Source organism: Embiotoca jacksoni, unplaced genomic scaffold, assembly GCF_022577435.1.
Source record: "Embiotoca jacksoni isolate LCO1_2020_lvr unplaced genomic scaffold, fEmbJac1.0.p SCAF_28, whole genome shotgun sequence".
Lineage (NCBI taxonomy): Eukaryota > Metazoa > Chordata > Actinopteri > Embiotocidae > Embiotoca > Embiotoca jacksoni.
This window is the reverse complement of record NW_027185379.1, coordinates 5,160,892-5,186,573: the sequence shown is the minus strand read 5'-3', so window position 1 is coordinate 5,186,573 and position 25,682 is coordinate 5,160,892. Positions and strand designations below refer to the sequence as shown.

Here is a 25,682-nt window from a genome sequence, read left to right as displayed (position 1 = left end):
TGCTCTTTACAAATAACAGAAACCTAAACAGCAGGATTACATTAATTTTAGAACTTGTTTGGGCCACGTGTTATTGTAATTTAGTGTAACATTTCTGGAGCTTTTGGTGGAAAATGATTTTCTAAAGCTGAAAACACAAGAACAATGCATATATGGGAATTAGACCACAAAATAATATTCATATTCCCTTTTATGTCTACTAATTGCATCATTCAAAAGGAAAATCTCAGGTAACTGTCAGAGCAGTGACCCAGGAGGTGAAAGGTGTTCAGCTGTCTTCAGCTGGACTGCAGCAAGGTGGGATATTACTGTGGAGATACTTAAATGCAGCAAAATGCTGCCCTCTAAAGGTGTGGAGAATAAAGTGCAGTCAATATTCAGAATGTGGCTTTAAAAACAGGGTGAGGAAAATGTGGTGATTAGACAGCGTGCATTTATGTGTATTAAAACTGCATTCTAAAATACTATTGATGGTTAAATGCCAAAACCCTCCTAAAAAAGCCTCACTGAATAAAAGTAATAAGGGGAAAATCAGAGAAGATAATACTGATTTTATTTCCACAAGGCTCCCATCTAGTGTTTCTTACTCAACCAAACAGCAGGGGTGCTGCATGTAATAGAAGCTGCAAATTAAACAATTTTTTTTTTTAAATATTATAACCTTTATTATTTTCAACAGCTTTAGGAAAATTGAAAAAAAAAAAAAAAAAAAAATCTTCTTTATGGAGGACTATTCACCGTCTTCTATAATTAAGTTCAGCAAGCGTGAAGCAAAAGCAAGAATTAGGAGAGAAAAAGACAAAGAAAGATACAAAAATCTACATTTCAAAACACTCCCTTCTTTTTTCTGTTTAATCTGTGCACTCAGTAAATGACTCGTCTTCATACAAGTCCTCCAACTCTCCTTCTCTGCTCCCCTCATTGCTGACTTTCCTGTGGGCAACAAACGCTCAATCATGTCGATGAAGGTAGTAAGTGAGATTGCAGAAGAGGAGGAGGAGAATTGGGGGAGTAACACTAGACTAAAAATGCTGTGCAGTACGTCTCCTTCACACCACAGCTCATCACTTTTTTATCCACATCAACCTCAAGAGGAGAGAAGCGACAGGGAAGCCAAACACAAAGCACTCATCAGTGGCCCTGCTGCGTGTCCTTTTATTTTAGGCACAGCTCTTTGAGAGCTTTGTGTTCACTTGGTTCCTCCTAAATCCTCTTAAGGTTGAGCAAACAGCGGATGAGAAGCTCTAAGTCTGAAGCGGAGGGAGCTGAACTTACAGGCTTTTTAGAAATTTACCTCAAGGAAGGATGAAGCGCAGGCGAGCACCTCGATAAGCCCCAAGAACCACTGCAGGAGAAGACGCGATATAAGAGGCCGGGATTTATACAGTTCATGATAAACACAGATTTGATCGGAGCGAGACTGCAGCAGGTCAAAGGCTGACATTTAGGGAGATAAGCTCATACACCATTTTTGCTCGAGAGTTACTGTAGATGAGAACACTTTCTGTTTGTCTATGAAGCTGCAGCCAGCTATCTTCAATTAGCTTTGTTGAGCTTAGCATAAAGACGAGAAATAGGGGGAAACTGTTCGCTTCCCTTTCAGGCTTCAATCCACAGAAAAACCAACAGTTTGTGATTTTATGGGGGTTATATGTTGAGCTAAAAAAACATAATTTGTTGTTTATATATTTCTGTTTTTGTAAATGATAAACCAAACTGGTTATAACATGTTTATTTATGAGCTTTAGAGGCACTGATATTCAGGCTTTTTTTTTTTTTTTTTTAGCTTTGGATGGAGTGATGCTAATGTTTCTAGTCTTGATTCCTATTGTTCTAGGTTTTGTACCCTCACAGTTGAAATGCACTTATTGTAAGTCGCTTTGGATGAAAGCGTCAGCTAAATGAAATGTAATGTTTATGCTGTGCTAAGTTAGCCTGCTGCAGCTTCATGTTTAACTGTCAGACATGAGAGTGACTTGGCTTTTCTCATCTCATACTTCTCTGCAAGAAAGTGAATAAGCCTATTTTCCACACGTCAGTTCCTCATCAGCAAATCTGTCATTTTTAATATATGTAATTTATTTTTACGTTTCATTTAGATTATTTTTAGGTATTTAAGAATCTGTATGAAATAATATTTTAAAAATAATGAGCTAACATTTTGCAACATCCTGTTTAAGATATGTTTCATCTGTGTTTATTCACATGTATTTCTGAATTTCTTAGTGCTGTACAGTTGAACATTTTGGGTCTCCATCAGAACGGCCTCCAAAGTCAAAATTTGAATTAAATTGTTTTTGGTGTAGACGGCAGTGAAGTGAAAACTGGAATGTAATGCCACAATACATCATCCCTCCAAGAAGATCAATAAAAAGTTGTGATCTTCTTTAGCACCAACCTACACCTTGAAGACTGTGAAATATGTATATGTTTGATTTTATTGTTCCAGCAGTTCGATACACCTGCTTTTAGCCTCAGTTTTTATCAGAATCTTATTAAAAGATTTCACCGTCACATGTTGTGTATCAGATGTCCTCCACACATCTCACTGAATGGGAGACTGCTCTGTGCTGCTGTACTGCTGGTGGCTGGGAAAGTGTGGAGGAGGAGAATGTCGCTGCAGCTCCACATCTCTCCCAGCGGAGGAGTAATTAGCCGAGCCCCCCACAGACATGACCGGCTTGTTAATGGAAAACAAAAGCGGCGCAGCCGTCACTGCTGCCGCAGGGGTTTCCATTTAGCTTATCAGAAGAGGACAAACGCTTTTATCTGCCTGAGTGTGCTGCTAACTTAAACACCAAAGCACAAAAAATATACACTATCAGAAAGAGATTACTGTTGTAGATACAGGACACAACAGATGAGAGTACACCCCTGTGCAATACCACTTAAAGGTCAAATGATTCAAATTTGTGTCACCACAGATAAAAAGCACATTTAAGTTAAAAACGATTTCCTCTTCTTCTTTTGTGAGACTATAAACACAGGCCTCAATGTAGGAACTCTTTGCAACTAAACACCTGTGATGTCCAAATAGACTAATTACATAAGCATAGTTATAAAGTGACCTGTGCAGAACTGCTTTATCGTTGGACCTCATGCACCTTAAAACTATCAAAAAAGAAGTGTGTGCCGCTGCACACTTTCCACCCTAAACGGCCGAGGAAGTGGTGGCAGACACATGCTGCGATTACTTCCGCTCAGTGCAAAACGGCAGCGTGCGGTTTGAGACAACACTACCCTGTCGAAATTCAAGTACCTCACAGGTAGGAGTCCTGACATGTAAGGGAACTGCCAGAGGAATTTAAAAAATCGGATCGTAAGACTTTAAAAAGATGGGAAATAAAAAAGGAGGTTCGGTGACCAACTAAAAATCTATTGCAGCTGTACTCACACAATGAGTCAGAGGCACAGGGCTCCCTCGGAGAGTGACGCCACAGACGGGCCCTATACTACCACAATCTTACTGTGTGAAGGGACGGCCAAGTGTTTTAGTCTTGGCACATTGGTTATCAGTTAAAATCGGTGTGTCTGTGACAGCTCAGACAGTGTGATGTACATTACATAACGTCCACCTCTACGGACAGCGTCCAGGAATAAAAACCCGTGCTTGTTCTTCGGCACAAAAGTGCAAGATGAAATGTTGCTGAAAAACATTCAAATTTAATTCAGTTCTACATATTTAGTGCCAAATCAGAACATATGTCATCTCAGGGCATTTAACGCCGTAGAGTCCGAACAACAGAACTTTGCAACATTATTTGAGAAAAATCCAACAATTTCCACAGGAGCGACAAATGGAGGGAAAAAGTTCACTTTAACAGGAAGCAGACCTCCAACAGAGCCCAGCTCAGAGGTGGGCGGCCATCTGCCTCGACAGAGCAGAGACAGAAAAGAACAGCATAGAGAAACTCTGAGTTGGGTTGGTTGGTGGAGCCAGTAACTGCAGAGCAGAAACATGCAGCTCCAATGCAAGAGAAGCCTGATGCACTTTCTTTGATCTGATGGGACCAAGATGTTCGACGTGAACCTGGCCAGGACTACCTCAGTGAACGCATCGTCCCGAGGTGGGAATGCGATGAAATGGGGCTGCATGAGTGTGAAAGGTGTCGGGAGAGATGACATTAACAGCTTGAGGGAAGAGAAATATTCCAGCGTGATGACAATCCGAAGCACACACGATAACAGTGGGAAAAAACTATGACCTGGCCGAGTATGTTGTCTGACTTGAGTCCAACAGAACACCCTTGGGGTATTTTAAAGAGGCAGAGAAGCACAACTCCTGCCGCAAAGAGCAGCTGAAGAATGACAGAACATGTGCAACACTGCATGCAGAGGAAGATCGAGTCTCATCGGAAGTAAAAAAGTGGACGTACGAAGCATTGAAAGAATAAATATTTCGGGAGTTAAAACTGAGGCCTGTATTCCTAATGTGGCGAATCTGAACTGTTTTTATTTTTACATCAGAGCAACTACTCTTCAAATGTTAGAGGTAATTACTGTCAGGTAATAAAATTTCGAATCATTTGACATTGCAGTGATGTTACACAGGAGTTGCACTCTCCTCTGTTGTAGACCGTCTGCTGGTAGATTTAATACATGCGACATGTGAGAGACACTTCATTTGAAGTATGGAACGGGTCTATTTTTATCTAAGCATCTGCTCGCTGCTTTGTTTTGTGAGAAGCCTAATCGCAGAGCCGGCACTTTGGCAGAGCGCAGCAGGCGGGATTTGCAGAGCAGGCCACTTACGTAAGAAGACCTCCGGGGGCAGACATGGACCTCTCCGCCCGTCGGCCCTGATACTCGAAGGGATTACTGAAGGACCGCTTCCTCAGCATGGACTTCACAAGAATCTGCAGAGGACATACAGAGGGAGTCTCAGTGAAAATACAAAACAGTTCGGCCAGAGAAGAAAATATACACTTTAAATGATGGTTGATTTTGTGTTTCTTAAGTATGAAATCTCGTAAAAAATAAACTCATTTATTTCAGTTTGTGGTGAACTATTGAGCACCTAATCTTCATAGTTTTACACTATAGCAGCATCAGAGGATGTTTCACATCCTTTCATAAAAATCACGATTAGATCATGTTGCATTAAAACAAAATGTGGTTTTGTTGATATTTTTGTGTCTTTTGTAAAGTATTAATAGTATAAAGTGTATTTTAAATGTTATGTGCTTCTAAAAACTTTGAGATTAAAGTGCAGGAGGTATTTAGCTGTAAGTGGTTGAGATGTAGATGCTATTCTGTGGCCAATTTGTGATATAAAAGCCAAGATGAAGTTGTACCAGCAGGAAAATAAGGATTTTAAGAAAAGCCCTTACCTAATCAGTTTAAAGAGGTGAAACAATAACAGAAATTTCAATTTGAAACACACAAGCTGTGGTCTTCACGTTGTTCCACACTGACCAGAAAGAAAGTGACGTGCGACTCACCACTGCAGAAAGGCTAGGGATGAGTGTGACGCTGTTCTGCACCTCCTCCTCGGTCACCTCCAACACCGTGCAGTGCTCCTCCTCCAACGGGAGGGGGTTCGAGCCGTTCTCCGTCACCCACTGATGGAGCTGCAACAGCAGCACATACACACATAAACATACATTCACTGTAAAGATGTTTTTTTTTTTTTTGGTATAATCTTAGGATGCAGTAGATTCTGATTCTCACCTTAATTTCAGGGATAGTGATTCTTGTTTCAGGGTTTTTATCCAGCATCCTTTCAATGACATCTTTTAGTTCGTTACTTATCGATGGACTGTTAAAAAAAAAAAAAAAAAAAGCAGCATAAGAAATATGTGAAATGAGACCACGGGTGGTTACTCTGCCAGCATACTCCAATGATACACAATAATATGTCAAGGTTTATCAAATAAGATTTGAAATATTTTGCTTCTTAATGTCATTTTCTTCCAAAACCAAGTGAGCACACGTTGTTTGTAAAAAAAAAAAAAAAAAAAAAAAAAAAAAAAAAAAAAAATTGATTTAGTTCTTGCATATGAATAAAAACATGTTCAAGTTATTCTACGTCCCAGAACAAATTTACAAAGTGTGATTGAAAAGCGAAGTCATTTGCAGCCACATGCTGTCGGCTGCTCTTTATAGAAGTGTGGTCTATGAATACACTACGGTTTGAATCCATGCTGTTACTTTTTTGTAGACAGAACAGTTAAATGTGTACTATCTAAATAGTTCCTGATGATTTCTCACGTCTCCGGAAACTCCACAGGTTTGTTCTTGATCTGGTTGTGCAGAGAAATGATGTATTCATCGTAAAAAGGGCACTGCAGCAGGACATACAAAATAAAATTGTTAAAATGTTTAAAATAAATGTTGGACTGGATTTGAATTGTGCGTGCATCTCCCTGTGAACTTTCTTACCATCCCAAAGACAAAGCAGTAGAGCGTGATTCCCATCGCCCACACGTCTAACGCCTGGTGAACAAACACACGGATTATCAGGATGTGTCGCCGAGGCGCTCTCTGCAGGCTGTCAGACAGCATTTCTTCACAATTTCTCACATTTGAAAAGCCCAGCCTGATGTGATGCATCGCATCCAAAACGTATGTAATTCACCGACGAGCCGAAGTTCGGTCTCACCTTCCCGCTGAAGCTCTGCTCTTGTTCGCTCATCGTCTCAGGAGCCATGAAGGCCGGCGTCCCCGCCGAGCTCGACAGGCGGGCGTCCGTCCCCTCGAACTCGTCGCTCACACCGAAGTCTGCGATCTTGACGTGACCGTCGTCGCCCAGCAGCAGGTTGGACGGTTTGATGTCTCTGTGGATGATCTTGTGGAAGTGCACTGGGCAAAGGGAAAAAAAAAAAAAAAAAAAATCACATTGTTGAGCTAAAAACTATCAGCTCTCTCCAGATGTTAGAACAGTAAAGTGGTGTCATACAGTTATACAGTCTTCTGGTCAATAAATACAAAATACTGGTAATAATCAAAGAGGTTTTCTTTATGTAGCAGCTAAATAAAGAAGTTACGCTAATAAACATTTAATGCCTGTTTTGGGCCTCTTTTTGTCTGATCTTTCAAACTTCTATTTAAAGTTTAAAACCCTCTTTAAACTTCACAGAATAATAGTTCATGAATTTAATTGAAGAAGACGCTCATTCAATTTATAACCATAAAATACTTCATTATCTCTGTGAAAATGTAGGGCATAGAAGTATGATTATTTTTTTTTCAATTTGTTTTGCAGTGAGCTGACAAAAATATGTACTTTTTAAATTATACATTTCCTACTTCCCACTCGTCCTGTCAACAAGTGTGCTAAATTATTTTCTAATAAAATGGTATCTGGGGTAAGGAGGATATTTCCATTTATTATAAAACAACAGTAGCACTTATAAACATTTAACTTTACATATTTGTAGATTAGAAGTTGCTAATCATTTTGAGACTTGTATTTTTTTTGATACAGACAGAGCCCTTGTTAAACAAATTGTAGACACCAGAATCCAAACACGAAGAATGCAACCACACGTTTATGAGCACTAAAATATTTATAATGAGGTTATAAATCCTGCGAACTTACAGTACTCCATTCCCAGTACGACATCTCTGAAGTAAAAGCGAGCCTGCTCCTCTGTTAAAGGGTTGTCGGTGGGCACCTCCATCACTGGCCTGAATGAGATTAGAGGTGCAGAGAGGTAGAACAGTTTTCATAAGGTATCTCTTCAAACAGCCGGCTACCTCCACTCGGAGCTCGACAGAATACATTAATCCACAAAAAAAAAAAAAAAAAAAAAGACATACCCTTTTGTCATCAATTCGAAGGCTTGCGGACAAATAATCAGATTTTAATGACTTCTAAATGATGAACTGAAATCATATTATGAATGCAAATTGGATGAATGATTCCCTACCCATGTGAAGTCCGTCTTCATCGGGATCATCGAGCACCTGGGATACACGTTAATTTAGCCGTCTCATATTTGTCCAGGTGTACGTTTGTACAATGACAACAATCATAATCGTACGTTTGTGGATTTTAAAGTTACAATCTTGTCTATACGAGTTTTCTTCCCTTTGACGGCCCCTATGGTGAGAAGCGGTAACTGCAGCTGTGTTTTGGACTTCAACTTCCCAAAGATTCAAAACACCATGTGTGACATCAATCAGTTGGCAGTCGAATGGTGCATTCATGCCAACTGGGATTTAGGAAAGTTCCAGCCTCTGAGTTGGCAAATTCACCTGAACACCAGTCGAACTGGGAATATTCCAGAAGGAAAGTGGGAGGTTTTTGAGACCTCTGAGAAGTGTGTTTGACCTCACTTGACATGGCAGCGTTTTTCCCTGAAAGTAGCCGGACTTGGTTAGCTTAGCCTAACTTGATTGCTCGCTATGTTATCTGTTCAAATTATCCGTACATCAAACAATTTAGAAATGAAGTGTACACCTCTGGCAAAATCCATCACAGTACAATAACACTGTTGACTGTGTTTCTTGGTTGCTTGTATATTATATATATATATATATAGATATATACTGTACTGTATGTATATATATACACATATATATATGTTGACTGTGTTTCTTGGTTTGTTGTATATAATATATATAGATATATAATGTACTGTATATACTGTGCATTTTATATTTATATTTTTTACTGCTATTTTATTTTATTGCTTTTCTATTATTATATTATTCTATTCTATTATTTTATTCTATTGTTTCTATTATTGTCTTATTGCTTCTGTATGTATGCTGCGGCGAAAAAAATTTCCCCTCGGGGATTAATAAAGTAAATACCTACCTACCTACCTACAAATAATATTGACCTCCTGAGCTCCATTTCTTTTCTGTGTTGGTTTATATGGATGCTGACGAGGTTATTTGTCACTTTTCTGTATCTGACGCTGCATTCAGGTAGCTGGGAAAGTTCCCATTAGGTAAGCTCCTATTTCCCAGGTGAGTTTACATAACGGGTTTGATCAGACACCTGCTTGTGTTCTGGTTGTATGTCAGTTAAAACAAAAAGCAAAGAAGCAGCAAGTTAAATGCTCTCTAATCTACTGGCATGATTTCTGTCAGTTACAGTAACGGTGAGCAGCGAACCAGAAGGCTAACATTACGTCAGACGTGAAATCTGCCGTTATGATGAAGCCAAATTCATGAAAGTAATTACAAGTCAATCTCTCCCTTTCACAGCAAACGCAGCCATGTCAAGTGACGTCAAACCTACTTCTCAGAGCTCTCGAAAACCTCAGACTTTCTCAGTCGGAGGTTCGAACCTTCCCACTTCCAAGTTGTTTATGAACGCACCATGACAGAGCCCAGTTTTTTGTCACCGTATACTCCAGTGACACAGTATACTGAAGCTTCACCACTCAGCCTGAGAAGACGCCTAAATATCCAAAATAATAATAATAAACACCTGTGTGATTGAGTTGTGTTTTTCTGCTCATGTTGCAGGTGTAAATTGCAGTTTTCTTGGCGAAACGTGCAGTAAGCTTGCAGAACTGCGTCGTCTTACTGACCTCCACCAGCTTGACAACATTGTGATGGTCCAGTTTCTTGAGGATGGCGATCTCCGTGTACACTTTCTGCAGAGGCAGCAGGGCTTTCGGGAACGGATCCTGCGCCGAGATCGATCCCTGATGAGGCAGCCGACCTGGAAGTCACACAAATACACGTCACCGCTGACAGCGCACGACTGAAACTGGATGGAAACTTTTAAAAAGGTTTTTTTTCACTCACGCAGAAATCCACACTGTCTCATCAGCCTCTTCTTGGAAACTACTTTCATAGCCTGAATAAATTAGTTGACGCAAATGATGACAACAAAGACAAACTGACATGTAAATACCTACATGTGTTTCAAAAGCTTTAACTTACATAATGCTCTTCAGAATCTTCATTATAAGCTAATTTCACCACGCCGTATGAACCCTGTGGTGCAGAAAACAAAGGTAAACAACCTCTGTGAATCATATTTCTTCACTTGTAAACAAATAAAGTACAAATCATACTGATTAATCACCTTTCCGATCTCCTTCTTCAGTTTATACTGGTTCAGCTGCACGCAGTCCTGCAGAAATTTGAAGGGAGAATTCAATCATCTACACAAGCGATATGCTGAATTGTGTCGAAACCAATGAGCTCAAGACTCCTCACATCAGCGTCTGTGATGGACACTCGTTTGGTCTCGATGGTCGGCTGTCGGGCCATGCGGTTCCCTCTCTCCTGCAGAGACAGCTTCCTGTCAAAGAGATGAGCCCTGCGGGCGCCGGCGGTCCTCGGTGGGCCCGACTTGTGGCCGTTGGACGGGGTGATGCGGTTGCCGGCCACGTTCATGGCTGCGACCAAGTCGCCCAGCTCGCCGTTTTGCTCCGGATCCATGTCAGCGCTCATTGGTGCTTCTGGTGGTCCTGGTGGTTCTGGTGGTTCTGGTTCACTCACGGCCGAACGTCCCAGAGTGCCACGTGATGCATCACTGCGCTGAGAGGTGTGGAAGCAGAAGTGAAGGAGACATGAAGGGAAAACCCTAACATGTTGAACAAAAATAACTTTTTAAACCATTAATTAGAGCTGTATCAAACTAACTTCAGATGAAATACATTGCCAGTTTGTTTGTTTGTTGTGCATCCTCTTCAATTATCTTCTTATTTACCTGCAACATGCAGCAGAAACCATCTCACAGAACTCCTTTTAGTCTAAAAAGCATTAAAGACTTTTCACTTATGCCCGGGCCTGAGTGGATTCTTTTTCTATGGCACCTATTTTTTTGCTGCATTCAAATGTGGTCGTATTTACCATGTACACGAGAAGAGTCCATATGAACGGCGCCCTCTTGTGGTATTCACGACGTCGTAACTCTAACTTTTCTATAAGCTCTAAGTTCACGAGTTGTGACGTGGTGTTCGCTGACGTTTACAGAAAGGTCAGAGGTCACGGAAGTTAATTTTTCATTGGATGTTAAGCTAATATATTGTAGAGTTGGTCTTCGTAACTTAGATAACGTCCTACGTCTGAGGAGAATGTTGATCTTCCAACAGCCTCATCTTTTCCATCTGTCTTTGCATTTCCTGCGTTACGTTACCCCCTTCTTAGCTTGCTAAATTGTTCGCCTCTGCAGCTTCTAGATGCCGTCCACGTTGACATTGCCCAGCAACAATGTTTTTACAAGCCAAGACTTCCCCTGTTGTGACCAAGAGCTCACGAGTTCCAATTGAACGCAGCATTTGACTTGTGGTTGCAGTATAAGCCCAGGTGTAACTAATAATATTACTCATAGCTGTACTCTGCCAGGTGTCCTTGTCGGGAGGCAGAATACACAAGAGGCAGTTATTAAAGTAAAAAAGAAACACCTGTGCTTTTCCTGCTGGTCAAATATCTGCAATAAAAAAGGTCAAGTTTGTAAATTGTACAGTGGGTACGGAAAGTATTCAGACCCCTTTACATTTTTCACTCTTTGTTTCATTGCAGCTATTTGCTAAAATCAAAAAAGTTCATTTTATTTCTCATTAATGTACACTCAGCACCCCATCTTGACAGAAAAAAACAGAAATGTAGAAATTTGTGCAAATTTATTAAAAAAGAAAAACAGAAATATCACATGGTCATAAGTATTCAGACCCTTTGCTGTGACACTCATATTTAACTCACATGCTGTCCATTTCTTCTGATCCTCCTTGAGATGGTTCTACTCCTTCATTGGAGTCCAGCTGTGTTTAATTAAACTGATTGGACTTGATTAGGAAAGGCACACACCTGTCTATATAAGACCTTACAGCTCACAGTGCATGTCAGAGCAAATGAGAATCATGAGGTCGAAGGAACTGTCCAAGGAGCTCAGAGACAGAATTGTGGCAAGGCACAGATCTGGCCAAGGTTACAAAATAATTTCTGCAGCACTCAAGGTTCCTAAGAGCACAGTGGCCTCCATAATCCTTAAACGGAAGAAGTTTGGGATGACCAGAACTCTTCCTAGACCTGGCCGTCCAGCCAAACTGAGCAATCGTGGGAGAAGAGCCTTGGTGAAGAGGTAAAGAAGAACCCAAAGATCACTGTGGCTGAGCTCCAGAGATGCAGTAGGGAGATGGGAGAAAGTTCCACAAAGTCAACTATCACTGCAGCCCTCCACCAGTCGGGGCTTTATGGCAGAGTGGCCCGACGGAAGCCTCTCCTCAGTGCAAGACATATGAAAGCCCGCATAGAGTTTGCCAAAAAACACATGAATGACTCCCAGACTATGAGAAATAAGATTCTCTGGTCTGATGAGACCAAGATTGAACTTTTTGGCGTTAATTCTAAGCGGTATGTGTGGAGAAAACCAGGCACTGCTCATCACCTGCCCAATACAATCCCAACAGTGAAACATGGTGGTGGCAGCATCATGCTATGGGGGTGTTTTTCAGCTGCAGGGACAGGACGACTGGTTGCAATTGAAGGAAAGATGAATGCAGCCAAGTATAGAGATATCCTGGAAGAAAACCTCTTCCAGAGTGCTCTGGACCTCAGACTGGGCCGAAGGTTCACCTTCCAACAAGACAATGACCCGAAGCACACAGCTAAAATAACAAAGGAGTGGCTTCGGAACAACTCTGTGACCATTGTTGACTGGCCCAGCCAGAGCCCTAACCTAAACCCAATTGAGCATCTCTGGAGAGACCTGAAAATGGCTGTCCACCAACGTTCACCATCCAACCTGACGGAACTGGAGAGGATCTGCAAGGAAGAATGGCAGAGGATCCCCAAATCCAGGTGTGAAAAGCTTGTTGCATCATTCCCAAGAAGACTCATGGCTGTACTAGCTCAAAAGGGTGCTTCTACTCAATACTGAGCAAAGGGTCTGAATACTTATGACCATGTGATATTTCAGTTTTTCTTTTTTAATAAATTTGCAGAAATTTCTAAATTTGTTTTTTTCTGTCAAGATGGGGTGCTGAGTGTACATTAATGAGAAATAAAATGAACTTTTTTGATTTTAGCAAATGGCTGCAATGAAACAAAGAGTGGAAAATTTAAAGGGGTCTGAATACTTTCTGTACCCACTGTACATGTCTCCCTATGAGGCCTTTAAATAACACTGATTTGACTGCAGCACATGTAAGCAAGGTGAAAGGAAATAAAAGCAAAGTAAATGAGAAATCTCTGCCTCTGACAGCAGTCCAGCAGCAGATACCGTTCAGGTCGTCATGAGCAGGACACACCGTTGCCTAAAAACAGCAGGAGGCATGAGAAGCTCCTTATGTAACAGTGGAGAGCTTTAACAGCCGTGTAAATTCACAATATTTACAAAGAGCACAAGACTGTGACAGAATGCACACATATTTCAAACAAATATGGACGTGAAGCTATAAAAAAAAATTGTGTTAAAAATCATAAACAAGTGGTAAAAAAAAAAATAGTATAAAAAGAAATAAAAGTTTAACGCTGATCTGAATCCTCTTCATCATGTCGCACTGATAAAATAGAGATAAAATATGAGAAGGAGGTTTTACTCACTCGGTGGAGGCATCCTGTGTTCACGGCTGCTCTGGTAAATCTGCATGATATCGGGAGATGAAGCTCCTCAGGCTCAGTGCAGGACTTTCACTGGCCACTGGCAACGAGGGTCATCAGCAGTGCTCGTCTTAAGGATTAACCGAAGCCACATATAGCTGGGGCAGAGTTATTCTGAGGGCAGTCGGTCACGTTGACAGTCAACAGGAAAAACATTCCTAGACAGGGCTGGACATCAGTAAGAGGATGCCGACGGCACAGATTCTGCATGGAGCAGTCACTGTGGACGGAGAGATGTGTGTTTATTGGATTTTCTTTTTACGTATCAGTGACATAAATACCATGACTATAGAACATAGGCAATAATAGGATGCTGTGCCATGTGTGTTATTAAAAAAATATGCAGGAATTCTCTTTGCAAACTATCTTAAAGCAGACAGCACGTACATCATCTTTGATCCCAGGGATTTAAGTAGTCACAAGGAGACTGAAAATCGAGTTATGGATCTACATTTCCCAAAAACTAAATATGAAAGTCTCTGCAGGATATTCATTTTAAGATGATATTAAACATGTCGAGGGTAAAATATTCTTAGTAATATATAAAGTAGAATTAATACATTAAAATGCAACCACAACAGCAAGATGCTTATTTCCTGTTGGCTTCATTCATACCTGAAATGTTACACAAATTGTACATTTTTGAAGTAGTACAGAAGTATAGTTTTGAGCACTTTTAAAGAAAATCATGCAGATTGTTTGTGTGAAAATGACACTAAAGGGGCAGACACTTGAAAATAAAAACATTTGACATTGGGCCAACTGCTGACACAACAAAAGTCCTTCTCAGTAGCTTTGTCCTTTAAGTCAGTCTTAAAAAACTCACTATATTTTAGACTTGCTTCATATTAATTCCACTGTTTTATTGATTTATTGTTTAGTTTTTTCTTTCACGTTTCATTATATTTCATTAAGCTAACTGTTACTTTTTGTCCTTTTTGAATACACATAAAGCGCTTTACAACCATTTTTTTTTTTTTAATAGTTGGCCTCTATATTTAACAACAGCTGTGGAAACCTTCAGGTTTCTGGGATCCACAATTTTCCAGGACCTTGAAGTGGGAGTCCAACATCAACTCCATCATCAAGAAAGCCCAGCAACGGATGTACTTCCTGCGGCAGCTCAAGAAGCTCAACGTGCACCGGGAGCTGCTGATCCAGTTCTACTCAGCCATAATCCAGTCTGTTCTCTGTACCTCCATCACCGTCTGGTTTGGCTCAGCCACCAACTGCAGAGAAAATCATCGGTGCCGAGCTGCCCTCCATTCAGGACTTATACACATCGAGAGTCAGGAAATGGGCAGGTAGTATCTCTGCAGGTCCATCCCACCCTGGACATCCTCTCTGCTCAACACTTAACATGTTTTATATCACTGGAATCTGGGCACCACACCCAACAGCATCAACACCGTTTGCACAAGGCGCAATTCCACCATTGTTTTATATATATATATATCTTCATTCATTCCTGTGCTGTAAATAGGCTGTCTGTTTTGGGGGTTTTTTTGGACGCTGAGAGCGAAGCAATAACCGGAGTCAAATCCCTTGTATGTGTCAACATACATGGTCAATAAAGTGATTCTGATTCTGATATGTATAAAAAAAATATATTGTTATTGTTGCAAAAAAAAACAACCCAAATTGTTAATAATTCATATTAGACGTACCTGCTGACTCCTCTTTTTTCGGTAAGTAAGAAACACCTTTTTTTATTATTATTTATTTATTTTTTTTTTTAGTAAGAAACACCTTTCCTGCCGTAAAGACACTTTTCGTCACGCGCTCTGTCGTCGTGTAATCACGCGGTTTCCGACAGTTCATGAACGCAGCATTGCCAGCTCCAACTTCACGAGAGGTGAGGAGCCTCCCGAGAGGAGCGGAGGGCCGTCATGTCTCTGCCGGTGCAGCTTCTCTCCCGCGTCTGGAGGACCGGAGAGCTGCGAGAGCTGCTGGAGGACGAGGAGAAAATAAATCACATCGTCAGGTGCAGTGAGAAGGTGAGAGACAGAAATCATCTGTGGTAGAGAGGAGATACTCAGATCCTTTAGTGACACACTGAAACAACAAGTAAAAGTCCTGCATTGAAATGTTGTAGGTGTGAAAGTTTTCAAAGTAAAAGTATTTGGTAGACTACAATTACTGCATGCATATAAAAGTGTAATTCACCGGTATTTGACAAAGGGCTGCAACTAATAACTATTTTCATTATTAGTTCATTTGCTGAGTTTTTTCCAGATTTTTTTGTTCATAAATAAACAAATAAACTAATCTGAAAATAAAGAGAAGCAGTAGTTTTGTCCCACCTACAATCCAAACACCAAAATCTTCTCGTTAATGTTTTAATTTTGATGACTTCCGTTTTTGTTATGTTAGATTATGTTTATTGATTTAATCTGTTTTATTTGCTCCCAATTTAATCTCAGCCTCAGTGAAAATGAGGGTTGCACACAATATATTCCTGAGAATTAAATAAAGTTTGAAGGAATGAATGAAATAAATAAATAATTTTTAAAACAAAAAGCAGAAAACCTCCACGTCACAAACTGGAATCAACAAAAGTACTTAAACAATTATACAGCCTTTCAAATCAAACAACTGCAGTGAAGACAAACTTCCATCTGAAATAAAAAGCATAAAGTGGCAGAGGACAAATGACTAATTTCACATGTGTGGAGAAACATTACTTCTCATTTTATTCTAGCAAATAAACCTCTTTCTGGATTCGTTGCTTCTTAAACAACATGTGGTCGTTTCCAGCTTCAGAGGCTGCAGCAGGCGGCAAAGAAGATGCTGGTTTCAAATCAGAAACTGGCCAAAGCCAATCTCTCTCAGAAACCAAAGTTTAGAGACGCAAAGTTGCTTCTAGCAAGCAAGTACAAGGAGCTGGACAAACTGAGACGCATCATTGAGGCCAAACGAGAACAACTGGGTGAGTTCTGATATACAACTGTGACGTATTTTGTCCCAGCTGTCTTAAATCTGTTTAGCCGACATCCTGAAATATTTGTTTTTCCTTTTGTAGCAGAAAAACACAGCGTTCATTACGCTCAGTGGTGCCTCCTGAAAAAGCTCAATCATGCAGAGGAGGAGTTTGAGGTGAGGATGAACTTCATTTTGAGAGTCACTATATCAGTCTGTGATGTCCTTTTTTTTTTTTTTTTTTTTTTTAATGCATCATATTACACAAAATATTGGTGACAATAAGATGCTGCTGAACAAATCTGACATTGGTTGGCGTTAGTGACAAAAAAACAACTCAAGAAAAACGTTGTCACCTCCTGGATTCGTCCCGCATGGCAGTCTGCGACTTGCCCTTTGTACTTGGTCTCAAAACCCATGTTGCGGGGGCTTGGTCACATGATCCCGCCTCACATGACATTTCACGTGTAAGTTTCCAGCATACAAAACGTGTAACTTTCACGCCCAGACAGCCCAAAGTGTGACCATCTCACGTTTTGCTGGAGTGGACGGGCGTGTCTATTTCACGCTATGCCATGATACAGGGTCGGCAAATAAACAAGCGAAGAGATGCTTTTTTGTTTTTTTTACAAAAGGATATTGAATGTGGCTCATTTGGCTGCTTTGTGGTAATAAAGAGTCTCTCACTGTCTGCAAGGCTGTGACAAACCTCCATCTGTCTGATGAGTAAGACCTGTTTTTCATTTATAAGACAACACATGCAACACTTCAGGCCGATGGAGAAGCAGACAAATGTGTGTGTTTCCTGTCACAGCTGCTGTTTCAGAGGTTCGCAGAGGGAAAGACGGCTCTGGCAGATTTTGTGGAGTCCTTTCTGAGCTCTCAGAAACTCCACCACGTCAGGTTGGTCCTGGTGAAGAAACTGCAGGAGATCCTCAGACATGAACGGAACACAACCCAGAGACTCTGTGAGGTCCACGTGGAAACTCAGAGTTTCTCAGCGGGCTTCCCTGAACAGACTCACCCTCTCTGCAGCCTGACCACGGCGGTCTTCTTGCCCGCCTGCTGCCACCCTCCGTTCCTGCTGCCGCTCTGCGCCCACGTAAACGTCGCCCATCTCTGTTCTGACGACGATGAGCATCGGCACTCAGGAGGGCACGGACGAGGCCTCAGATGGCCGGTGAGACCCGGACGTCTTCAGCCACTAAAGGTGCAGCAGAGGAGGCATCAACATCAACAACAGTGAAGCCTAAGACCGAGGACCCAAGTTTGGACAAGGTTAAAATATTGAAGTATTAAAACCTGACAGCTACTGAAAGTTTGTTTGTTCCGATTTTTTTGTTCCAATCTTTGTGTTAAGACATCTGGGGAGAACAATAAAGAGTATAACAATCACTTATATCAGACTAAGAAGTGTCCTGTTTGGAGCAACATGCAGCTTAATTATAACAAATGATTTAGTTTTTGTTCTCTGTTACGTTATAGAGTTCAGATGTTCTCTAGCAGCTTCTGTTTCTGTAGTACCTTCAGAAAATGAGGAGACACTTCACACGAACAGTTTTAAACATAAAGATTCAGATTTAATTTCTCTCCCTTGCACAGTTTTTTTCTGAGTCAGGTGACCAAGTCTGATGTATTAACTTTATCTGAGCTCGGATTTCTCTGACATTCCACCAAAAAAAGGTTCAAATACTGTCTGGAAAGATGAGATTATTATGTTGTGTTCTGCTTGTCGGAGGTCAATCATGATCCAACACACAACTTAAACAAGTGAAAAGAGACTACGGCCTACATTTATTAGAAAGTTTGAGACAGCTCCTGAGGAAATAGCATTTAGCAGGTTAAAACTGTGCTGCTGTATTAATTACACATAGTCTGCGAGCACAAATTCAAAGTGTAAAAACTTTAAAACTACCAATATGACAAAAACAACAACAAAGCAATCAAGTAGGGGCCCTTTGGGTACTGAGAATGAGCCCGTGGAAGAACAACTCCCCACAGAAGCCCACCAAGTTTATCAAAATTAAAAGAACTGGACCCAAACAAACAAAATCAAATTTGGAAACAGAGTTAGAATTTTTTTTAACACTGTTGAAATAAGGCACACAAAAAAAAAAATCCTCAACACTTCAAAAGCACGATACGCACAAAAACTAAACCACACAGCAACCGGACAGTCAACTAAACATGTCGACCCTCTGGAGACACACAGACCAAACCAACCTCTTCATAAAGTCTCCCAGCCAGGAGACGGAGAACATCACAGGTGAAACAAAGTGCTCCTGATGAGCATGTGAGAGAGCCTCTAACCGAGATCTTATAGGATCCCTCTGATCGTAGCAGTTTAAAGGGACACACACTTGTTCAATCACCGTGTGCTGCAAACTATTTTCCCTTCAAATGCCAAAAAAAAAAAAAAAAAAAAAAAAGCTTTCCGGCATCTTTTTCTAAGTAATAAAAGGGTTAAAGAAAAGGAAAAACACTTAAAATGATCTGTCATTTACTGTGACAGTGCAGCAGCAGTTCAGAATTTTCGCATACTGTCATGCAATGCAAAGGTACGCGAAACCCATCAATACCTGTTTTAACAGAAGTCACCAACTTTGATCCATTGGCGCTCAAAAATGTGTTAGATTTTTATTTATCATCTGTAAAAACTGGTGACAAACATGCGTCTGGTCAGAGCAACGTTTCCTCTGTGGTGAACTGGAACTGCTCACTGACACTCGATATCTCTGGTCATTTGTGTGCAGAGACTCCTGCCAAGGTCAGCGAAGGAGCACGAGCACCTCCTCCTTCCGCTCACAAATACCCTCCATCTATCCGTCACTTCTACCAGCAAGTCTTTTACTAAAAGGCCAAAAGCAATCCTGTAAAGACTCCTCATTTGTTCGGCATCGTAGCGTTTTGTTTCCCCGTCGACTCGCCTGAACACACACACCAGGGTTAGCCAGAGTGCCATTCGGCCCGGCGCTGCTTGCCATGAGACCAGTTCACCCGTGGAGAAACCTCACTGGCACCACAGCAGCTGATTAGCAAGGTGGAGGGTGTTCAGCGGCTTTTGTTCCGCCTCAGACTTCAGTTACATCTTTGTCAGCAGCTCCTTTTGTCCCGCAAGAATCAAACTGGGCAATTTTCTCATCTGTCAGCTGATTGTTTTGTGCTTTTCACCTCATTCACATCCGTGTCTCTGCATTGTCCGCTGGAGAACCTGATTATGATGAGGAGACTTTTTTTTAATTTTTTTTTAAAGAGCTTGGTTTCACAGTGACACAACATAGATAAACTGTTCTGTAAAAAATATTGGATCATTCTCTCTAAAACATAATCCAGCCCGGAAAGTCTTTCCGTGTGTAGTATCTGACAGTTTGGGGGAGTTTCATCTTTGCATTGTTGCCCTGAAAGGTCTCATGTAAAGGGGATTATACAACAGAGTATCTGTAACAGCATCCGGTAGTAGAGCAGGTATGAAGTGACACTCGGTGAGGTTCATTGTGCATAAATGTGGGTCAATGTTTTTGAAACCTTAATGGATATCCTTTCGTTTATTACATTTCTTTAATTCTGTCGCGTCCTGATTTTACTGTAAGATTCACACAGAGTTCAAACTAAATGTTCATACAGGGACGTGACAAAAAGGCCTATTAGAAACAGGGTAAAATATCTATTCTAATCATTAAATAAACAAGTCATTATCAATCGTCCCTGCAGTGTTTCTTTGAAGGATGACCTCTTTAATGTGCGCTGTTATCCCTGAGGATGAAGAGGTCCGGACCAGCAGCAGCTGTAACCGTGCTTCATCACCTCACCGGCTGTCGGACTCCTCGGACCGCCGAAGTCGCATCGCGGCTCTCTTAATCTGCTCGTAGCTCACAAACATCACAATGTTCCAGGATCCCAGACGAAGGAACGAAGGCACGAAGCTACAAAAGCAACCAGACATATCGATTGAACTTAAGCAGAAAGGGTTCTGTCACGCTGTCTGGCGATGAGGACACTACTCACCCTTTATAGAAGGCCGTGGGTCCTTCTTTGATCAGCATGGTTAAGGTGCAGTTGACGGCACCGCTGTACTGCCCGGGCACCGAGTTCATGTAGCGTGTTTTTATCACGTCCACCGGGGACGCCACGATGGTGGTGCAGAAACCTGCCGCGAAGGCTGCGGTGAAGTGACACGGCATGTTGTCTGCGGAGAACGCCGCGTTCGTTTGGTTATTAAAGGCCACACAGAGGACGGTAAAGGGAGGAACAGCGAGGTGCACTCACCGGTCATCAGGTTGTACCTCAGGATGAGCTCTTTGATGATGTCATAGGTCACCAGCTCGGAGCAGTTGACGATGGCGTTACGAGCTATGTTTGGAAGACAACCTGAGAAGACAGTTAAACTCTTTTTTTTTTTTTTTTTTTTAAATTTTAATACGATATTAGTCACACTTAAAGGAGTTTTACAAATAGGAGATTAAAATGCAGCAACAGTCAAAAGTCTGGACACATTCAGTCATTCAAATGTTTTGTCAGTAAGAAAAATGTCATGAGTTTTATAATATCAATATAGTATTGTAAGATTCTGTTGGAAGCACTTTACTCTAATACAAGTCTTGAAATAACTTTTTTTTTTTTTTTTTTTTTTAAGATTTGGTGAATAAATTTAATTCGAATGAAATAAATTGAATTGAATCAAATGCTGTGATAAAACTGTCCGTCGTGACGACTACCTGAGGAGAGGAGGACCAGGAGCTCTTTCTGCTGCGGAGAACTTTATTAGAGCCTCGCAAACTGAACAATTAACAGCAGCTTGGATTAGAGCCCACATCGACGCTTGCTGGATGTTCAGCGCAGACACATGTCAACATCAGATTATCAGAGGAGGCTGGTTGAAGAAGAAGAAAAGAGGACCTTAGCGATTGGAAATCTCTGCAAATTGGTTTGAATGTGAGACTTTTGTTTTGAGCTGCCATGTCTCTGTGAGACTCAGACAGGTCTAATGAATGTTTTCTGCACGTGAGAAGCAGGTAGGAGGATTTGTGATGGTGTGAAGGCTTTCGTAGATTTATTCATAAATCAAGGCAACGCTTAAAAAGCAGCCGGCGAATGACAATATTGTTAAGATGGTTGAGAGAATGAAGAGTTTGCAAAGCTGTCATGAAATTGAACGAAAGAATGTAGAATATGAAAAATATTTAACCTTATTCACACCTTTTTTTTTTTTTGCTTCCTACATACATTTTAAATGTGTCATTTCATACCTTTGGTGTCTTTAATTATGAAAAACCTTTGAATAAGTAGACATGTCCAAACTTTGGACTGCTTCCGGGGCAGCAGAACCACAGATCTCTTCTGTTCCACGTCCTCCTTCGCTGTCAAAACATAGTGACTACAATACCCACAATGCAACTCGAACTGCAGACAGTCTGGTCAGAGATTGAGGTGATAAGCTGGAAGCAGCTGCCAGTTTCATCTTTGACTGGAGGCTTTTTTTTTTTTTTTTTTTTTTAACATTTCAGACTTGTAGTCTTTTGCGCCGACACACACCAACTCCTGTAAAAAGACTCATGTGCACAATCCACATATGTTAGTATTTCCCCATGTTCAATGCACCTTTCCAGAGCCCTTTAACGCCCTCTTCCCTGGCGATGGTCCTGTAGGCATCGATGGTGCTGCTGTATCTCTTCACGGAGCCGCTCTCAGGCAGCCGGACCTGAGCCTGGAACCGGACCTTCACCACGTCGGTGGGCTGAGCGAGAGCCACCGCCATCGCCCCCGTGGTGCAGCCCGCCAGCAGCTGAGCGCCGATTCCAGCATCTGTGGTACAAGCAGCGCATTTATGAGACACTTTGTTGACGCCAGCAAAAGAACAAATCAGAGATGAAACTAGAGTGTCCTTTTGGAAACGATGGCTGCAGAGTTATTCTTAGAAAATGTTCGTCAGCCGGTTAATATGCTGTCAGTGAAATCTTTTTACTGGCTGCATGTTATATCCTACATCATTAAATATTTATTTACTGCTCTTGTATATTATGTATCCCAGAGTGATGTTTTGCCTGATATTTTGTTCTTTGTTCTTTGATTTGTTTGAATTGTGTCCAATATTGTGCAGCACTTTGTTTACTTTTGTCGTGTATAAGTGTGCCACATAGATGAATTTGACTTTGACTTTATTTCAAACATTTGGAAGCCCAGGAGTCGGCGGTGTAACACTTTTCATTCAAACTGGTTTAACTTGTTAGCTGCCGAAGTATTTAATCAGGATGGAAACCTGATCTGCAGACTGGAAAGACTCTGCAGCTAAAATATTTTTATGGAGTTAATAACATGGCAGTGACAGAAGTGGACGAGATGAGGCCTCCGGCAGGAACACTGTTACTTCCCTGACAGAAGAATCCGACCTGTGTCCTGCATCCTGGAGGAGTTTTCTGCGCAAATTCAGGCGATGAAGCTCTTTGAGTTTTTAGCGTAACTTCCAGGATTTGGAATGTATTGATGTGAGGCAAGTTTATTTGTATAGCACATTTCAACAACAAGGCAATTCAAGTAATAAAATACAGTAATAAAATGCAGAAATGCAGGGAATTGATCAACATCCTTGAGTCTGGTTCAATTGAAGGCAGCAGCAAACAGAAAAGTCTTCAATCTTGATTTGAAGCAGCTGAGAGTCTCAGCAGACCTGCAGCTTTCTGGGAGTTTGTTCCAGATATGTGGAGCAGAAAAACTGAACGCTGCTTCTTCATGTTTAGTTCTGACTCGGGACGGAAAGGAGACCCGTCCCAGACGACCTGACGGGTCGGGATGGTTCATCAGTTTTTCCAAATCCTGTTGAGACATAAGTCCTCTAATCCTTGATATATTCTAAAGGTGATAGTAGGCTGATTTTGTAATTGTCTTGATATGACCATGTCATATGTACTAAAACGTTCTTCTTTTTTTTTTGCAGTATTATTCTTGATGTTTTCTGAAGTGTAAGTATTATTTTCTGACATCTGGGGGCAGTGTTTGAACTGTCTAACAGCTCTCCTTCAATATAGTCAGTATACTTTAGTATAACTTTACTGGTTGCTGTTGGGATAAATTAAGCCACGTGTCTACTTTATGAACATATTTATTTTTTATCAAATTGTTTTTACTCTTGTTAGGAGAAACACGAGTCACGCGGGGCATTAATGCAACTGAATGTCCATCATTTTAATTGTTCTTTTATGTTTTTATATCTGTAGGTCAGAATAAATAAAAGTACCAAAACATTTGGTGATTCCAGCTTCTCAAATGTGACAATTTGCTTCCAATTCTTTCACTTTCATCAAAATGAAAGGATTTTAAGTTAAGTTTTTTTAAAAAATTTTTTTTATTAATCATGAAATTGAGTTGATAAGGAAACGAACTGTATTTGCAGCCCTTGCAGTGATCATATTCAACATTGTTCATTGTCTTAGACAGGATGTGTGATCTGCCACTGGAGCTGTGTGGAACGTGGTCATTTTGGTAAAGAGACACATACTGTCTGATCCGCGGGTGTAGAACTGCTTCATGGTGTCGTACAGGCCGATGCGGACCGAGGCGAAGCTCATCTGTCTTTGCAGCCCTGCGACCAGCCCACTGTACAGACTCCTCGGGCCCTCGGTCTTCACCATGGTGTAGATGGTGCCAAACACTCCTCTGTATTTGGCCCTCTGGCCCTCCGGTGAAGACTTGAATTCACCTTGGATCTAAAAATAACATAATAACGTTTTTTTTTTGTTTTTTTTTTTAATTAAATGTGTGGAAAGTGGATGTAAAGTGAACCGAGATACTGCTTGGAGGAAAAATGTGCATGAAAGTTTGTTATCAGTTCCTTTTTCATTTGTTGTAAATGTTTGTAAGCTGTGATACTTACTCCTGAAGGCACTTTCTATGACTTAGAGGGTTTTAATAACACGAGGAGGCATTTCCCTTCTGTAATTGCACACCAATTATACAAGGAGAGCTTATAAAGGTTGATTCTGGTGTGATGTCTCAAGCACATATTGCTATTTAAGACCTAAAAATACAATTTGAACTGAAGACCATCAGTGAAATTAAATCTATAAAACATAGAATTAATGGAAAAAAATAAAATGTCTTTTAGGTGGATATAAACCCGAGTCTTTCTCACCTGCAGCCGGACTTTGGCGGTGTCCAGGGGGAAGGTGACCAGGTCGGCCACGCAGCCAGCTGTTCCAGCTGAAACGATCTTGACAGCTGCTGTTGGCGCCAAATCAGCAGTTGTTACTGCCACCATGATCAATAACTGAGGATCAACAAAGTTTCACGAGAAAACCAGAGACAAGGCAACTTCTGTCCACATTAAAGGGTCATATCCCACAATTTAAATATTTGATGAGGTTGACCTCGGATCCTTTCATTCCCGGGAATAAACTCTGCTGCAGCCATCTTCAAGTTTCAGGAGATTAAAAGTTTGTCCAGTGAAAGTTAAGTATTCTTCGTGCACCATTACGCACAAAAACGCTCCAAACGTGAACGATAAAAACTGAAAAGAAGAAGAGCAAGCGAAGCTGGTGTCTTTACATATCAACGAAAACACCTGGCGAGTCGCCAGCTGTCAGATTTAAGCCTTCCTTGTAGTGTTGACTTTCAGCGGAGCTGCTGCACCGCCCTGCCGGAAAACCAGACATGCACTTGAGGACTGTTCCGACACGAAATGCCAGGAGCGACTCTGATCACCAGGAGGATAGTTTACTTTTTACAAATCACACGCTTTAAAACTACAAGTGCCGTCCTCTGTATCATCAGGTGGTGATACATTCCCACCAGCATCTGGAGGTGTGTTTCTGGTTCAGACTGGGTTCTGCGCTGCACTGGTCGGGCAGCTGGTCTGACTGGATCTGCAGATGTTTAAGCAAGCAAATGGGATACAGGAAGTTATAGAAGTTATTACTACCAGAGTTCAACTTTGTAATAATAACAACTGCAATAAGGTAGTAGAACTATTTTATTAAATCTATTTTGTGCTCTCAATCCACAGATTTCACACACGAAAATCATTTTACTTTGTACTTCAGTCACATTGAGAAACATGACTGTGGTCTTGAGAATTGTAGCAACCAGTTTTTAAAGAACAAGTCAGGATATTTCGGTCAACGCTGCACAAAGTTGGCTACTTACTGACCTTAGGAAAGGGCAATACTGAATATCTACAGAGTCCCTCTTTACCATTTAAAAAACCAACAACATTTCCAGGTTTCATTGGTGTCCTAACGTCAGTTCTTTACAAATGT

The 25,682-nt window shown here is 41.1% G+C and overlaps 2 protein-coding genes across 2 annotated transcripts; both read right to left on the bottom strand.

The window, feature by feature from the left end:
- Positions 1 to 733: 733 nt before the first annotated feature.
- Positions 734 to 13,543, bottom strand: camkk1b (calcium/calmodulin-dependent protein kinase kinase 1, alpha b). Its single transcript, XM_069161199.1, has 17 exons — positions 13,459 to 13,543; positions 10,126 to 10,449; positions 9,992 to 10,039; positions 9,847 to 9,900; positions 9,709 to 9,760; positions 9,489 to 9,622; positions 7,872 to 7,908; positions 7,762 to 7,783; positions 7,541 to 7,629; positions 6,602 to 6,801; positions 6,382 to 6,435; positions 6,211 to 6,284; positions 5,671 to 5,758; positions 5,442 to 5,570; positions 4,753 to 4,856; positions 1,295 to 1,345; positions 734 to 933 (listed from the first exon to the last, which is right to left on the bottom strand). Exons 2-17 carry the CDS (start codon positions 10,360 to 10,362, stop codon positions 852 to 854), a joined length of 1,455 nt encoding a protein of 484 aa, XP_069017300.1. The 5' UTR covers positions 10,363 to 10,449; positions 13,459 to 13,543; the 3' UTR covers positions 734 to 851.
- Positions 13,544 to 18,209: 4,666 nt separating this feature from the next.
- Positions 18,210 to 25,286, bottom strand: LOC138205354 (dicarboxylate carrier UCP2-like). The gene is made up of 6 exons (XM_069161322.1): positions 24,560 to 25,286; positions 23,927 to 24,134; positions 22,033 to 22,236; positions 20,701 to 20,802; positions 20,440 to 20,620; positions 18,210 to 20,357 (listed from the first exon to the last, which is right to left on the bottom strand). Exons 1-6 carry the CDS (start codon positions 24,683 to 24,685, stop codon positions 20,240 to 20,242), a joined length of 939 nt encoding a protein of 312 aa, XP_069017423.1. The 5' UTR covers positions 24,686 to 25,286; the 3' UTR covers positions 18,210 to 20,239.
- Between the last annotated feature and the right edge of the window lie 396 nt (positions 25,287 to 25,682).

Excerpts from the sequence above, each read along its gene's own strand:
- camkk1b (XM_069161199.1), bottom strand. The coding sequence starts at position 10,362 with ATGAGCGCTGACATGGATCCGGAGCAAAACGGCGAGCTGGGCGACTTG. Across the intron at positions 6,802-7,540 it reads CGTACTGGGAATGGAGTACT|TGCACTTCCACAAGATCATC; the intron begins GTAAGTTCGCAG and ends CCCTTTGCCCAG. Across the intron at positions 6,285-6,381 it reads ACTGCTTTGTCTTTGGGATG|TGCCCTTTTTACGATGAATA; the intron begins GTAAGAAAGTTC and ends GTCCTGCTGCAG.
- LOC138205354 (XM_069161322.1), bottom strand. The coding sequence starts at position 24,685 with ATGGTGGCAGTAACAACTGCTGATTTGGCGCCAACAGCAGCTGTCAAG. Across the intron at positions 24,135-24,559 it reads CCGCCAAAGTCCGGCTGCAG|ATCCAAGGTGAATTCAAGTC; the intron begins GTGAGAAAGACT and ends TGTTATTTTTAG. Across the intron at positions 20,621-20,700 it reads GAGGTACAACCTGATGACCG|ACAACATGCCGTGTCACTTC; the intron begins GTGAGTGCACCT and ends CGTTCTCCGCAG.